At 44.1% G+C, this 15192-nt stretch overlaps 1 protein-coding gene across 1 annotated transcript; it reads left to right on the forward strand.

Annotated features, from left to right (window-relative positions):
- The first annotated feature begins 5635 nt into the window (after positions 1-5635).
- kpnb3 (karyopherin (importin) beta 3) lies at positions 5636-14966 on the forward strand. The gene is made up of 26 exons (XM_083938159.1): positions 5636-5734; positions 7622-7702; positions 8113-8305; positions 8416-8518; positions 8603-8699; positions 8792-8896; positions 9549-9671; positions 9788-9908; positions 9993-10080; positions 10193-10299; positions 10381-10505; positions 10596-10685; positions 10780-10953; positions 11056-11274; positions 11360-11443; positions 11533-11665; positions 11758-11879; positions 12015-12111; positions 12202-12374; positions 12461-12572; positions 12674-12729; positions 12837-12959; positions 13041-13260; positions 13335-13563; positions 13657-13798; positions 13900-14966. The coding sequence occupies exons 1-26, from the start codon at positions 5654-5656 to the stop codon at positions 13984-13986; spliced, it is 3285 nt and encodes a 1094-aa protein (XP_083794285.1). The 5' UTR covers positions 5636-5653; the 3' UTR covers positions 13987-14966.
- The last annotated feature ends 226 nt before the right edge of the window (positions 14967-15192 follow it).

Genomic DNA, 15192 nt, shown 5'->3' on the forward strand with positions numbered 1-15192 from the left:
CTTATACCAAACCAGAAGAAGAAGAAGAAGAATTCCTTTATTAGTCGCGCAACGGGGAAATTCAATTTTTTCACTCTATTATTGTTATTCATGTTTCACACACAACAGCAATTAATGGAGAGATGTTAGAGCGAGGGGGCTGCCAGTGACCACACCCCGAGAAGTTGGGGGTTAGGTGCCTTGCTCAACAGCACCTCAGCAGTGCCCAGCCAAGTCACCTATGGACTGAGCTAGTAGTATTTCCAGTCCAACTATAACTTTGGACAAAATCCGCACCTGATTTGTCAGACGCTGTCCAGAGCCAATGTGAGAAGACGGCTTCTGTGTCAGCAAGGCGCGCCCAAACCTGCAGCAACAAATTCTAAATTACATGTTCGACCTCTTATTCATAAGAAAATACTGAAGTGCAGCTGTAATTTCTCTAATATTTGGGCTAAAAACAAGACGACTCTGTCATGAGTCCACTGTTGTTTCTTTTTGGGGGCTTTTTCTCTGCATGTCTTTATAGTTTTCACTGAAACCAGCGGCCTGTTGCGTCTGGAAAAGATGCGTTCATGAGTCAAAACGTTGTGGCTGAACGATGCTAAAGCCCTCCGTGGAGCTGAATTTTAAAAAAGCATGTTAGTTAATATACAGTGGTTTACATTAATCCATAACCAGCTGCGAAGGAGGCCTACAGTGGTTACCCAACAACTCTTAACCCCCAAAACCAGCACCTGACCCCCACCCCCCACGTCACAGCCCTCAATGAACGCCTTGTGTGGTGCATAGCGCTCCACTGTGAAACGGGTCTGTGTGTCACAAAGAAATATTGACTTTTAATGCTTCGTACGTTCAGCTCGCTCCGTTCTAAACAAACCTGGCTGTGTTGATTTTTTAAAACCCCAGCAGTCACTGAGGTTTACCTTTCTGCTGGAGCAATAAAAACGCTGCTTACAGGACTCACATACGCACAAGTAGAAGAGCAGTTTACAGGTTCGACAGGCAGCTCAGTGAGGAGGTCACTTAAAAAATGACTTGCATCTGGGTTCAATGGCTGTTCTGGGAGTTATGCTAATGTGAAAAGTTATGAGAAATACGCAAAAATGAGATATCAAAGTCACCTTGGTTCACATAGGTCCAGTGCTTAGCCTAACTTAACATGGGGGGGCTGCAGGGAGAAGCTGCCCCAGTGTGAAACAAACGTGTCCAAAGTGTCTTGTTTACTCTTCCTATCTTGTTTGTTTACTTGTGTAGAAATAGAAATGTAAAAATGAGAGCTTGTGGCTTTTGGAGTAGACTTTGAGTTTTTTCTTGACCTTGAGTTAGCATCTCTAAAACCCTCAGCAAAACTTTGACTTACTTGTGATTAAAAGGTTGATGGTACCTTTAATAGGTGCTCTCCTTCCCCACAGTAACTACTCCCATAGCGGTGGAAAACTGCTGCTTTCTGCTGAATTTTCCGAGAAAAAGACAACAACAACTTTCCCTAAATAAATAGAGGTTAAACACACTCACCCACACAGTCTCAGAGTCTGACTTCTGGGCTGTGTGAGCGGGGAAAACCTTCACACCCAGCTGCCTGTCCATCATCCCCACAGCACTAAACTCCCTCTTTCTCTCCTCATCCATCTTTCTCTCCTTTTCCACTTCAGCCTGACCTCATGTGAAACTGGGGAGGTCTGTGGGTAACACACTCCGGTGTCCAGTTTAGTGATTTAATGCCACTTCCATTTAGGGGGTTATTTATTAGCAGCAGTACGTCCTTGTATGCAGTGAGGACTCAACAGCTCTGGTTCCTTTCAGCGCATGTTGAAAAATATAATAATTAATAAATCCACTGTCCAATAATGTGTTTACTTATAAATGATCAATAGATATATCTGATATTCCCTCCACGGTTGGTCCTTGCTAACTACTTTTCAGCGTAGTGTTTTCATCTGCAGCTTTTGACTTCCACTGATTTTACTGGGGTAAAAACAAAAGCATGGCTGACACAAAAGAACAGGAACATCATGGATTAAAGTTGATTAAAGATGGTGGTAATCTGCATTTAAGGGATGCAGAGAGCAATTAGATAGAGTTATTATTAAGCAGACAACTTGGATAATAATAATTAACAAGGATAATTCACAAGGAGACTGAGGATTCAACCATAATAAGTGAAAATTAAGCTTTTTGAAATGTTAAAGCCAAACACTTGAGCAAATCATAATTGAACATGCTTATACTTCAGATAGTGAATTCTCACATTATCATACAAATAGTAAATCTTGTAATGCATAATGTGGTGTAAAAGGTTAATAACAGTAATTGCATCTCTGCAAGTAGCCATCTTAAACAGCTAGTGTGGCAATCTCTACTAAAATGTGACATTTTAATGTGTATTTCTATATCAGCATTAACCATAAAAAAAGTACTTGTGTCTATGAATCCTGATGAAACAGCGTCTGCAGGTCGCCATTCAAAGCCGCAGCAGAACCGTTAACTTTAAGAAAGACTTTAGGTCTAATCCCGACACTTACTCCACTATAATAAACAGCAAATCAGCTCCAAATGGAGAGATTTTAAGCACTGTTTTAAAGTAATACGCGTTATTACATTTGCTGCTGCTTGGTGGGTGTGCGCCGAATTGTAGAGCGGACCATAACGATGTGTTTTTTATTTGTTTTGAGCTGAAACGTGTTTTCTGGTCAACTCTGCACCAAAAAAACACTTTTATTGAATGGAGTTCGGCGTGGATGCGTTCAGCGCCGGTACCATGCAACAACAAACGCATCATAAGTGGCCTTTCAAAAGCTTACTCATACAATAAAGTTATAAGAGTTAATGAATGTGGAGCTTACCTTTCACTTTTGAGTCATCGTGGGTTTCCTGCTGCGTGTTTTAAGTGCTCAGGTTTAAGAAGGGGAGCTGGAGATGGAGCAGGTTGGCTGCAGCGCGCTGCCCAGAGGTCTGGACTCTGCTGCGGCTCCGTGACTGTGAACGGTCGGAGTTACAGGTTTAATTCAGACCAGCAGGGTGCTGTCAAGAGCCAGAAGTGACCACATGTATTATAAACTGCAGTAATATCTGTTCAAACAGGAGTGAAAGCATCTAGAATATTAATAACAGTCTGTAAATATTTACAAAACAACTGATTTGATACCCCTGACACACATCTACAGTATATATACATCTATTTTAAATATAAAAATGTCCATTTGATGCATTGGAATACAATTTAGGAACCTAGGGGAAGTTTTTTAAAATGTTTGGACAGGACAATAAAACAGGCAATGACATAAACAAGGAAAAAGACAAACATCTACTTTCACTTTGTATTTTTCTGTTCACCAAATGTCTTCTAAGTCTGCTGCAGGTTATTTCTGACCGGTAAACATACAGGTTATTTCATTGGCTGAGGTTTGGGTTCATTGAGAAAAAAAATCAGTGAAAAAAGAAGCTTGACTGCCATCTACTGCCCTGACTGTACATTTATATGGTGAGCTGCAAGCACAACTTGCTTTAATCATATTCACTCATTCAATCACGTGGGCAACATCACACATTTATACCTAAACTTTATATATAAAGGCTCTTGTTTTGCATTAAAGCCTGAAGTTTAAAAAAAAAAACACAAATATGTCAAGGTATGCATCAATTAGGTAATAAATATATGACTACTTCAAACAAATGTCTCCCGTTTTACTCACATTGTTCTTTTATTTATTTTATTTATGTTAATTACAAAGAGAAAAATAGCATTAAACAGCATGAAACAATATAACTGATGATTTAACTTGCTAAATAAAATATGAAAAATCCAAATTATTTAGTATATAGCCTAATATATATTTAGTAATTATAAAATCCTGGCTACTACTACACGTTTAAAGACATTTTGGCCGACCATTTTGTTTCCATTAAATCAATAACAATAAACAATAGTGGAAGACATGGGCTATTCAGATACTTTATGACTTGTGTACTAGTTCCAGAGTGAAAATACTCCATTTTAAAACCATATTTTTATATATATATTTTTTTAAAGTAGCCCAGTATAAGTGACAAACACACTGTGTGCCTTCAATAACTTTCTATTACTTTACAGCTGTCAAATATAACGTTAGTGGAGCAAAAAGTACAATAGACTTCTTCCCTTTAAAATGGAGTATACGTCTAAAGTAGCATAACATGGAGGTAAAGCAACACCGTACTTAAGTACAGTACCCGAGTAAATATACTTAGTTACTTTACCTCACTGCTAATACATACAATAGTCATGCACTCATAGAAATAAAGGATAGAAGTGTCCTGTATACAGCCGCCTATAGCATCGAATTCGTCAACAGAGCCGCCATCTTGGTACGGGGTAGCGCTGCAAAGTGATGCACGGAATTACTTCATCATCATAAATCAACACATTTGACAATTTTCACATTCACACAAACTCCTAAAATCACAGTCTAGTTTGGACAAGCCTATTTTTTTTTTACTAAACAACATTTCCATTCATTTTCTGCACCTGGCCTGGAGAATACTTCACTGAACATTACTGTTAACTTAATTAACGTTAACATTAGCTGTAACCCACCAACACCCATCTTAGGTTTGGATAACTTAGACTAAACAGACAGACTAAACAAATAAGCAGCGCTATACTGACGAAAGACTTTGAAGAGAACTATGTATACAATATATTTTACAAGCAAACATTTTTAAAATATATGTTTTTACATTTAATATGAAAGATGAATAGCCATTTACATTCTTATTTGGAAAAAAGAACATGATAGGGCAGGTCTTTACACACAGGCATTGTATGTGTATATATATATATATATGTAAAATAACTATTGTTAATGAACTAGCTACACAATATTTACAATACATATGTATATATATATTGTAGTGTCCTGAGATAACTTTTGTTATGATTTGGCACTATAAATAAGATTGAATTGAATATTTACAATACAGTATACACTTGATTGATATATGTACAATATACACATTTGATTGTAATATTTACAATACATATACTCTTTATTGCAGTATTTACAATACAATATACACTTGATTGATATATGTACAATATAAACATTTGATTTTAATATTTACAATATACACATTTGACTGTAATATTTACAATAAATACACCTGATTGCATTATTTAAAGTATTTAGTATCTTTGAGATAGCGTTAACTTACAGTTTCTTCCTCAAACTCTCAAACTCTGTAGTTGGAGAGAGTTGTGACGTTAACGTGATAAATACAGTTCAAACGTTAGTAACATAAAATATAACAAAATCAAATCTTACCTGTGAAAAGCTTTTTTCATCCTTTGTTCGTTTGTTATAGGTGAACTGCCTAGGAACCCCGACACAAGATGGCGGCCGATGCTGACAGGCAGAAAGGCACCGATGTAGCAAATTCCCGCGCTTCGATAATTCATTATTAGCCAACGGGAACAACGCATTCACTTTTCTGTGTCGATTCCATCCAATAGGCGCCGAGAACCCGTGTGAGCGAGTGACGCGCGTTCGACAAAGCGCTCTGGTCCAATGAATGACGAGTAGAGTTGATAAAGCGAGCCAATGGGACGTTAGGAGCACTGTGAGCTGAAGCAAGCACTGCCGGGCTCATTTCGCCGCTCCTACACCCGGCTGGTTCTCTTTTGGATCTCACTGCAATGGCGGAACAGCAGCAGCAGTTCTACCTCTTGCTGGGCAACCTGATGAGCCCTGACAACACCGTCAGGAAGCAATCAGAGGTGAGCGGAGCTGAAAAAAAACGTAGCTTGGTTTGAGTGAGCGACGAGTTCGCTGGTTGAAGATATCAGGTTAGCAACAGCTAACCGCCTTAGCAACGCTCAGTGGCCGCGCGCGCAGTGGAGCTTTCACGTCAAGCTCGGTAGCCCACGTGCAAAGTGAAGCCGACACTGACTTTCTAACGCTAACTACCCTCCATGTTGCGTAGTTGTGTCAACGCAAAACCGCGACTGGTTGTGCGTGTTTGTGTCACACTCAGTCGGGTTGAGTTAAGGTGAAACGTGCCGTTTTATGGGTGGGGGAGCCTATCCCCAAAAAACCTCCAGCTGACAGTGAAGCTACAGGAAGTAAGCGTGAAGCTACGGAGCTAATGCTGCTAGTTGCATTAGCCGGCTAACGTCAGAGGGCGAGCCATGTTAGCAGCAGCAGTGGGCCTTCAGTCATTTTATCCGAAAGTCAGTGTTTAAAACGTGCTTTAACTGTTTGGTTTAATGTTAGCTGTGACGCTAATTGGCTCAGTTTCAGTCTGCGCGCTAATAAAGGCTCGTCTCACTTCATCCCCTCCTCCTGGATTAGTTTCCCTGGAGGATTTGTTTGGTCTCAGTCTAGCTGCTGGCCTATTCACCACGATTAGCCTCTTGTCGCTGCAACACATTGTTACCACAGTTTACCTCTTCATCACTTTTGGATGAGGTGGCTGAGTCTTATAACCCTCCCCCTCTCCCCCCCTCACCGGTGGTCAGCGTTTTGCTTTATACACCACAGACTGTCTGCCGCGGACACTAAGCTCATTGGAATCCATCCTTTTATAGCAACTCTCTCTTTCTCTCACACGCACAATAGGAATAGATCCATCTGCAGGGCACTTTAAACCCCACATGTTAACAGCTAAAGACCACAGCTACTAAACATTTGTAGGTGTTCAGCTCCCCAGGTTAACCCCATCCAATGCACGAGAGGGATGGCGAGCCATGAAGTGAACTATGGTGCAGTCTTAAAGTTATAAAGTGGGGAAAGTGTTTACTGCTCTGGGTAATTAATCAAGATGGCACTCTGTCCATCATGATAGGTGTTTAGAGTCTGCGATGGGCTACTTGGTGTTTATTTAAAAGCACTTGAATGTTACTTTAAGTTAAAGGGATGAAAGAAAGAAAGAAATTAGGTTATTATGGGAAATCGGGGTATGGCAGGAGGTGTTATTTAAAGATTCCTCACACACCATCCTGTTGGCACAATGACACTCCCTTATTTAAAAAAAAACAAAACAACCCTCCATTGTTTACCATTAGCACCACTTGCATATGATCATATTTTCCTTAGAGCACATAGCCACTGCATCCACATAGAGCGTTTCTTTTGTGCCTTCATGAAGCAGCTCAAGAGCACGAGGGACCTAATGCACAGCACAACATGCCCCCAGTGAGAGTTTTGTCCAAACTGCTTCTTTCTTTTCCTGTTCCAGCACTTCCAACAAGCGTGCAAGATAAATCAAAGCAGAAACTAAACCCCATTACAGATCTTCAATTTATTATCTTATCTGTTCAATTTTACAAGTTAAACTTAATTGCCGTCCCACTTATTGTTTTACCACTGAATATAATTTCCGTCCGACAAGAAAACAGGATTACAGTACGAGCTTTTGAGTCTTATTTTACAGTCAAAGCCACAAACACCTAGTGAATAAAACAGACTTTTGAATAACCACACCCATGTTGTTCATTAAGATTAATGCAATAACGAACTAGCATCTCTTTCAGTGTGGAACTGCAACTACAGAATGCCATTTCTCTGTGACTTCAACAAAGTGAACACAGCACTGTCTTACTGTTAGAGCTTCATTTTGCGTGCATCTGTCAGGCATGTCTCACCCATACTGCTTTCTTTCGCAGGAAGCCTATGACACCATCCAGGGCCAGACCAAGATCACATTCTTGCTGCAGGCCATCAGAGATGCATCTGCTGCGGAGGAGGTTTGTACACTTAACTTTGACTCAGGGGAAGCCCCAAAACATAAGGTGCTTGAAACTGTGTGCCTGACTTAAAACACATGTCAGTCATTTAGAAAAGAGTTTCACTGGCCTGGGTATAAAGCTTTGAAAATGTGCCACATTGACGGCATTTTAAGAATGTAGTCCGGCCATCGCACGTGGGCCCCCACCACCGCCTAACTTTAAGGCCCGTCATGAGTCATGGTTTTGGCATTTGGACAGTTATGTTAACTCTGACTTCACCAGCTGCTCGGTCCCTCGTGCATCCTCTCCTTTTCTTTACCTCAAGGCTGATATTTTTAGAGTCTTGAAACGGGAGCAGGCAGAGAGGAGCTAGGCCCAGGCAGAGTGGTGAAGCACGATGTTGAAACCGAGTGTTTTTCTCCTCCCAGGTCAAACAGATGGCAGCGGTGCTGCTGCGCCGGCTGCTGTCATCGTCCTTCGAGGAGATCTACCCGGGTCTGACCCTGGAGATGCAGACGGCCATCAAGACAGAGCTGCTGACCAGCATTCAGCACGAGACCTCGCCAAACATCCGCAAGAAGGTCTGCGACATTGCAGCTGAACTCACCCGCAACCTCATTGGTAATACTCCTCCTAACATTTTTTTTACAGCTGGTCAGGTGTGGATGTTTTTAGCCAATGTTATATTATATTCATCCTCTCACTGCATAATGGTATTGTCTTTCCTCCAGATGATGACGGGAACAACCAGTGGCCAGAGGTGCTCAAGTTTCTGTTCGACTCTGTCAACTCTGACAGTGTTAATCTGCGAGAATCTGCCCTGCACATCTTCTGGTGAGTCTCTGTTCCCTTAATCCCTTTGCTCGAATGTCCAGACGATAGTTCTGCTGGCTGACAGTGGTGTCTTGGTCTTTTTAGGAACTTCCCAGGAATCTTTGGTAACCAGCAGCAGCATTATATGGAAGTTATCAAGCGCATGCTTGTTCAATGTATGCAGGACCAGGCAAACCCACAGGTACAGTAAGATCTCGCAAGGTGCTTTTGGGCAGTTAATTTCCTGTTTTTTATATAAATACACACTTTATTTGATTTCAAATCGTTTTTCAGATTCGCACCCTGGCAGCTCGGGCTGCAGCATCCTTTGTTCTGTCAAACGAAAGCAACACGGCACTGCTGAAGCACTTCTCTGACCTGCTGCCAGGCATCCTGCAGGTAAGATCCCAGGACAACTGTCTTTATCCTCTGTCACTTTAGGGTTGGCTTCATTTCCTTGACCCCTGCGACCACTCCACTGTGTACGGATGCCATCTGATGTTCTCTACATGTTTTGTGTGTAATCCTTACACCAGTAATGGCTTTTAACCAGTCAGTTAATGTTTCTAAATTAGTCCTTTGAGACCAATAAATGCAAACTAAATGTTACATGTCCTGATGCATTAGCTAATGTTAGCTTTGATCATACTGTAAAAGGTCCAAGTGAAAGAGATCTCCTGTAACATGGAGGTCTTGATACTCTTTCTGTGTGCATAACTGCATAAAGTCTTTACTGGGAAAGAAAATAAGGAAATGCATCTGCAAAAGGAAGATGGAACTTCAAAGTAACAGACTTGATGCTTATTTCCAGCTTGTTTGTCTTATAGTTGTCAAGCTGCGTAGAGATGATACGGTTTGCATTGCGTAAAGAAGTTCTGTTGGCAAACAGCTAAGCTCTATTACAGCAGTGTTTGTGTATTTGGCCCGTGACTCACGACAGTAGGTAGAGGTTAAGCCCTCAGATTTTGGTGGCAGTGTTGCAAGTACGTTCATTCAGCAGTGACATGATGTTGCTAAATTTACACTAACCCCGGCTTCTGTTTTTAATCAGGCAGTGAACGAGTCGTGCTACCAGGGAGATGACTCTGTGCTCAAGTCCTTAGTGGAAATTGCAGACACCGCACCCAAATACCTGAGACCCAACCTGGAGGCCACTCTGCAGCTCTGCCTGAAGGTGAGTCAGAGAGCACCCGAAGAGACTCACAACATACTTTTTTTTTTCTTTTTCTTTTTTACATTTAAGAATTTGCCTGTATGCTCTTTGTGACCAACATGTTTGTGTCTCTTCAGCTGTGTGCCGACACCAACCTGACAAACATGCAGAGGCAGTTGGCACTGGAGGTCATCGTCACTTTATCAGAGACTGCAGCCGCCATGCTGAGGAAACACACAGCCATTGTGGCTTCGAGTGGTGAGGATCAATTAACTGACAATTAACTGTTGGGCAGAAAAGTTTAGACAGCTGTAATACAGTATGTACGGGTTGTGTCTTCAGTGCCCCAGATGCTAGCTATGATGGTGGACCTTGAGGACGATGACGATTGGGCCATGGCTGACGAGCTGGAGGATGATGACTTTGACAGGTAAGGCCTGGTGTATCACCACCAAGACTATAGGGTATCGTCATGTGCTCAATTTATGGAAACGTGTTGATAATATTGTGTGTTGAGCGATTTGTTTCCCGTCACTCACCAGTAATGCAGTGGCGGGGGAGAGCGCTCTCGACAGAATTGCCTGTGGTCTGGGGGGGAAGATCATTTTGCCCATGATCAAACAGCACATCATGGAGATGCTTCAGAACTGTAAGTAAACCGGCTGATTTGAAGAAATTTAAACTGTCACATCCGAAGTTTTTTTCTCAACCCGCTGCGTTCCGTCACCAGCTGACTGGAAGTACCGCCATGCGGGGCTGATGGCACTGTCTGCCATCGGCGAGGGCTGCCACCAGCAGATGGAGGCCATCCTCCAAGAGATTGTCAGCTTCGTCCTCCTCTTCTGCTCCGATCCTGTAAGAACACGACCCAAAAGTTGTTTTTCTTCACCAAATTTTTCACTTATTTAGTTACTAACGATACAGAACTTGATTTTCCCTCCTCAGCACCCAAGGGTACGCTATGCGGCCTGCAATGCTATTGGACAGATGGCCACAGACTTTGCTCCGACCTTCCAAAAGAAATTCCATGACAAGGTAACTTCTGCATTAGACTGAACACATGCATTAATTAAAGGTTTACTACTGTGGGCGAGAAAGACTCTTGACCCTGCATATTCCTCCCATCCAGGTGATCTCTGCCCTGCTTCAGACCATGGAGGACCAGAGTAACCCCCGGGTGCAGGCGCACGCTGCTGCCGCCCTCATCAACTTCACCGAGGACTGTCCAAAATCACTTCTCATCCCTTATCTGGACAGCTTGGTGCAGCACCTTCATGTCATCATGGTAGCCAAGCTACATGAGGTACAAGTGGCACTTACCATTCACACTTTATTTAGCCCCTGCTAACACGCTAGACTTATTTTTTGTCAGGGGTCTTAACCGCGTCCTCTTCTCTCCTCCCAGTTGATCCAGAAGGGCACCAAACTGGTCCTGGAGCAGGTTGTGACGTCCATCGCCTCGGTCGCTGACACCGCCGAGGAGAAGTTTGTGCCATACTATGACCTGTTCATGCCCTCGCTCAAACACATCGTAGAGAACGCCGTGCAGAAGGAGCTGCGGCTGCTTCGCGGCAAAACCATCGAGTGCATCAGCCTCATCGGCCTGGCTGTCGGCAAGGAGAAGGTACGCCTGCACGGGCCGGGACACTATCCACCGAGATCTAGAGTTAACTTAACTAACTTCATGTGTCCTTTTTGTTCTGTGTCAGTTTATGCCAGATGCTTCCGCCGTCATGCAGCTGCTCCTCAAAACCCAGACGGACTTCAACGACCTGGAGGACGACGATCCTCAGGTAGGAACGGAACTTTGAACCGTCCAGTTTCTTAAATCTCATATTACCGTTGCACTGTAGTCATCACGTGTTTGTCGCTTGCGGTTTAGATCTCGTACATGATCTCAGCCTGGGCCAGGATGTGTAAGATCCTGGGGAAGGAGTTCCAGCAGTACCTGCCCGTGGTGATGGGCCCCCTGATGAAGACAGCCTCCATCAAGCCTGAGGTGGCCCTGCTCGACAGTAAGTGACACAACAGTAGTCACTGCAAAAGACAGCAGGCATTAAGTACAAAACAAAGGAGATATTTGACCTTGTTTGTCTCTGTCCTGTAGCTCAGGACATGGAGAACATATCAGAGGATGACGGCTGGGAGTTTGTCAACCTGGGAGACCAGCAGAGTTTCGGCATCAAGACTGCCGGCCTGGAGGAGAAGGCCACTGCCTGCCAGATGCTGGTGAGTAGTCCAGTCCACTACAGCAGGAGAGCACTGAGACGTGTGAACACTGTCCGGATCCTGAGGGGGGTTGAGGCAGACTTGGCAGTGCATTAGATACTAGCCCATTAATGAGACACTGTGTTGTTTTTCCAGGTGTGTTATGCCAAAGAGCTGAAGGAGGGCTTTGTGGAGTACACTGAGCAGGTGGTGAAGCTGATGGTGCCTCTTCTCAAGTTCTACTTCCATGATGATATCCTTTTTTTTTCTATTATACTTTTGATCTATAAATGTGGTATATGAAAGAATATGAGGCTTGCTTGATGATCCTTAACCGTGTCACGTGTGCGGGTGGCAGCAGCCGAGTCCATGCCCCTGCTGCTGGAGTGCGCGCGTGTTCGAGGACCAGAGTACCTCACTCAGATGTGGCACTTCATGTGTGACGCTCTCATCAAGTCCATCGGCACGGAGCCGGACTCTGACGTCCTCTCAGAGATCATGCACTCTTTTGCCAAGGTATTTACTTTTTCTGGAGTGTTTTTATTGTAATATTCAGGAACTCGTCTGGTCTCTGACCCCTTTGTGTCCCTTTCTGTCTAAAGTGCATTGAGTTGATGGGAGATGGCTGTCTGAACAACGAGCATTTTGAGGAGCTGGGCGGCATCTTGAAAGGAAAACTGGAGGAGCATTTTAAGAACCAGGAGCTAAGACAGAGTGAGACTTCCTTTTTTTTTTTTTTTTTTCTTGAAACAAAATGCCTTTATGCAGTTTTGTTGATACATAATCCTCACAGAACTCTTCTTTGTCCTTCACAGCCAAGAGACAGGATGAAGACTATGATGAGCAGGTGGAGGAATCGTTACAAGACGAGGTCAATATATTCGCCTCACTAAAGGAGCTGTTACAAAACCTTGACATAGTTTTTTCCAATAAATAACCTCAAACTAACAATTTTTTCCTCTCATCCTTCTTCTACAGGATGAGAATGACGTGTACATCCTGACCAAAGTGTCAGACATCCTGCACTCAGTGTTCAGTAGTTACAAAGAGAAGGTGCTGCCTTGGTTTGAACAGCTGCTGCAGCTCATCGTCCAGCTAATAGTAAGTACTTCCTGTTTTCATTTCAACGAATGACTGAAGATGCCCAACAGTCCAACAGTAACTAACTGAACTTGTCTTTAGTGTCCCAGCAGGCCGTGGGCAGACAGACAGTGGGGTCTGTGCATCTTCGACGACGTGGTGGAGCACTGCAGCCCCGCCTCCTTCAAATACGCAGAGTATTTCCTGCGGCCGATGCTGCAGTCGCTGTGTGACACGAGCCCCGAGGTCCGGCAGGCAGCCGCCTACGGTGTCGGTGTCATGGCTCAGTATGGAGGAGAGAGCTACCGCCCGTTCTGTACAGGTATGGCCCGACGCCACTGGTCTTAACTCGTGGCGTTGTTGGCTTTGAGTTAACGGGGTGTGTTCTTGATCCAGAGGCCATCCCGCTGCTGGTCAGAGTCATCCAGGCAGCCGACTCGCGCTCCAAGGAGAACGTCAACGCCACAGAGAACTGCATCTCCGCCGTAGGAAAGGTCATGAGGTTTCGGCCGGAGTGCGTCAACGTCAATGAGATCCTGCCCCACTGGATCAACTGGCTACCACTCAACGAGGACAAAGAGGAGGCCGTGCACACATTCGACTTCCTGTGTGACCTCATTGAAAGGTAGGGCAACCTCTAAAAACTTTATTTTTTTTAAACCGCGGTACGTACGAACACCTAATTTTTTTCTCCCCCTTCTATCTTCTCTCTCTGTAGCAACAACCCCATTGTCCTCGGACCAGACAACGCCAACCTTCCTAAGATTTTCCTCATCATCGCAGACGGAGTTGCGAACGAATCGGTCAAGAGCGAAGACGCGTGCAGCAAACGGCTGGCAAATGTCATCCGCCAAGTTCAGGTGAGCTCAAAGAATATGAACACGAATCGCGTGGGACGTCGATAAACATCATCTGTACGAAGCTGTTTCGAGGCTGACTACTTTCTTTTGTGTCCCCCCAGGTGTCAGCAGGGTTATGGACACAGTGTGTATCGACACTGAACGAGACGCAGCAGAAAGCCATACAGGACCTACTGAATACTGCCTGAGCCTGAACCCCCGTCACCTCCCCTGCTCTTTAAAAAGCCCATGAAGAAAAGTTGAGCTCCTGGAATCTCCTCCATACACTTCCTCTTCTTCCTCCTGCTCTGATCTGTAGTTTGTATGGACGCCGGCTTCACCCTTCACCTCGATCATCTCCCCGACCCCGCAATTATATAACTCTGCCGATATTCAGCCAACTGGGGGGAGCGAGTTGGATATTTATGACAATGGAGGACATTGGCCATCCACCTCAAAGACTTTCACCCTGTTATCCAAGGAAGTGGGAACCCGAGTGAAGCGTCCCCCGTCTTATCACAGTCTTCTATCTGGACGTTTTGTTTCCAACCATTCCCTGATGTCTGACTTGCCTCGCCACGCCCAGAGGGACTCATCCTCCACGTCGCAGAACGCATACTCATTGGACAGTCAGACTCAGAGGGGGCCACAGTGGGGGGAAATGGGGACAGGACATTCTCGTGGACTGAGCAATTGAATGAGGTGGAAATGCACACTGGGCGATCACTGCCTGTCTCCTGTGAATTATTCTTTTTTTTTTGTATTTTTTTTTTTTCCTCGTTCCGTGTTCCCAGCGTTACCTGGGGGGGGAAAAAAGCCTCTGTCTGCCACCGTTCAGAGGGTGTGTTTCAAAAAGTAACGGCATGTTAAGTGGCTAACTCTAGAAAACATAGTTAGGAAATTTACATCATCTTTGTATGGGAGAGCTGCCTTTAAAGCAGCCTTCCTTCATAGCCTTCCAGATAGCTGTTCACAGGACATGAGTCTGAAGATGAAATGTTTGCTTAACAGTTCTCAGCCCTTTAGGTAGCAGTGTAACAGTAAGGGGCTCTTGGAATAAAGAAGGGCAATAATCTGTAGTTGGTCACGGCCGCATGGAGGCTGACGTTGGAGGATCGTGAATTGTAGAGTATTTGTAAAATGCGTGCTACCATACTCTTAACTTTATGGTTTTGACCCTTTGCAGCCCTGCAGGTTTGTGATGGAAACCACCAACAATAAAATTCCATTTGAGAATTCTGAAAAGTTCGTTCATTCATTTATTGCTCTACCGCAACGTTGTGACGAAAAGAGAGCTGAGGAAGGCAAAGCTCTCGATCTACCGTCAATCTTGGTTCCTACCCTCACCTGTGGTCATGAAAGCTGGGTCATGACCCAAAGAATGAGGTCGTGGGTACAAGCGTCTGAAATGTGTT

The sequence above is a fragment of the Echiichthys vipera genome (genome assembly GCF_963691815.1).
Source record: "Echiichthys vipera genome assembly, chromosome: 23".
In the NCBI taxonomy this organism is placed as follows: Eukaryota; Metazoa; Chordata; class Actinopteri; order Perciformes; family Trachinidae; genus Echiichthys; species Echiichthys vipera.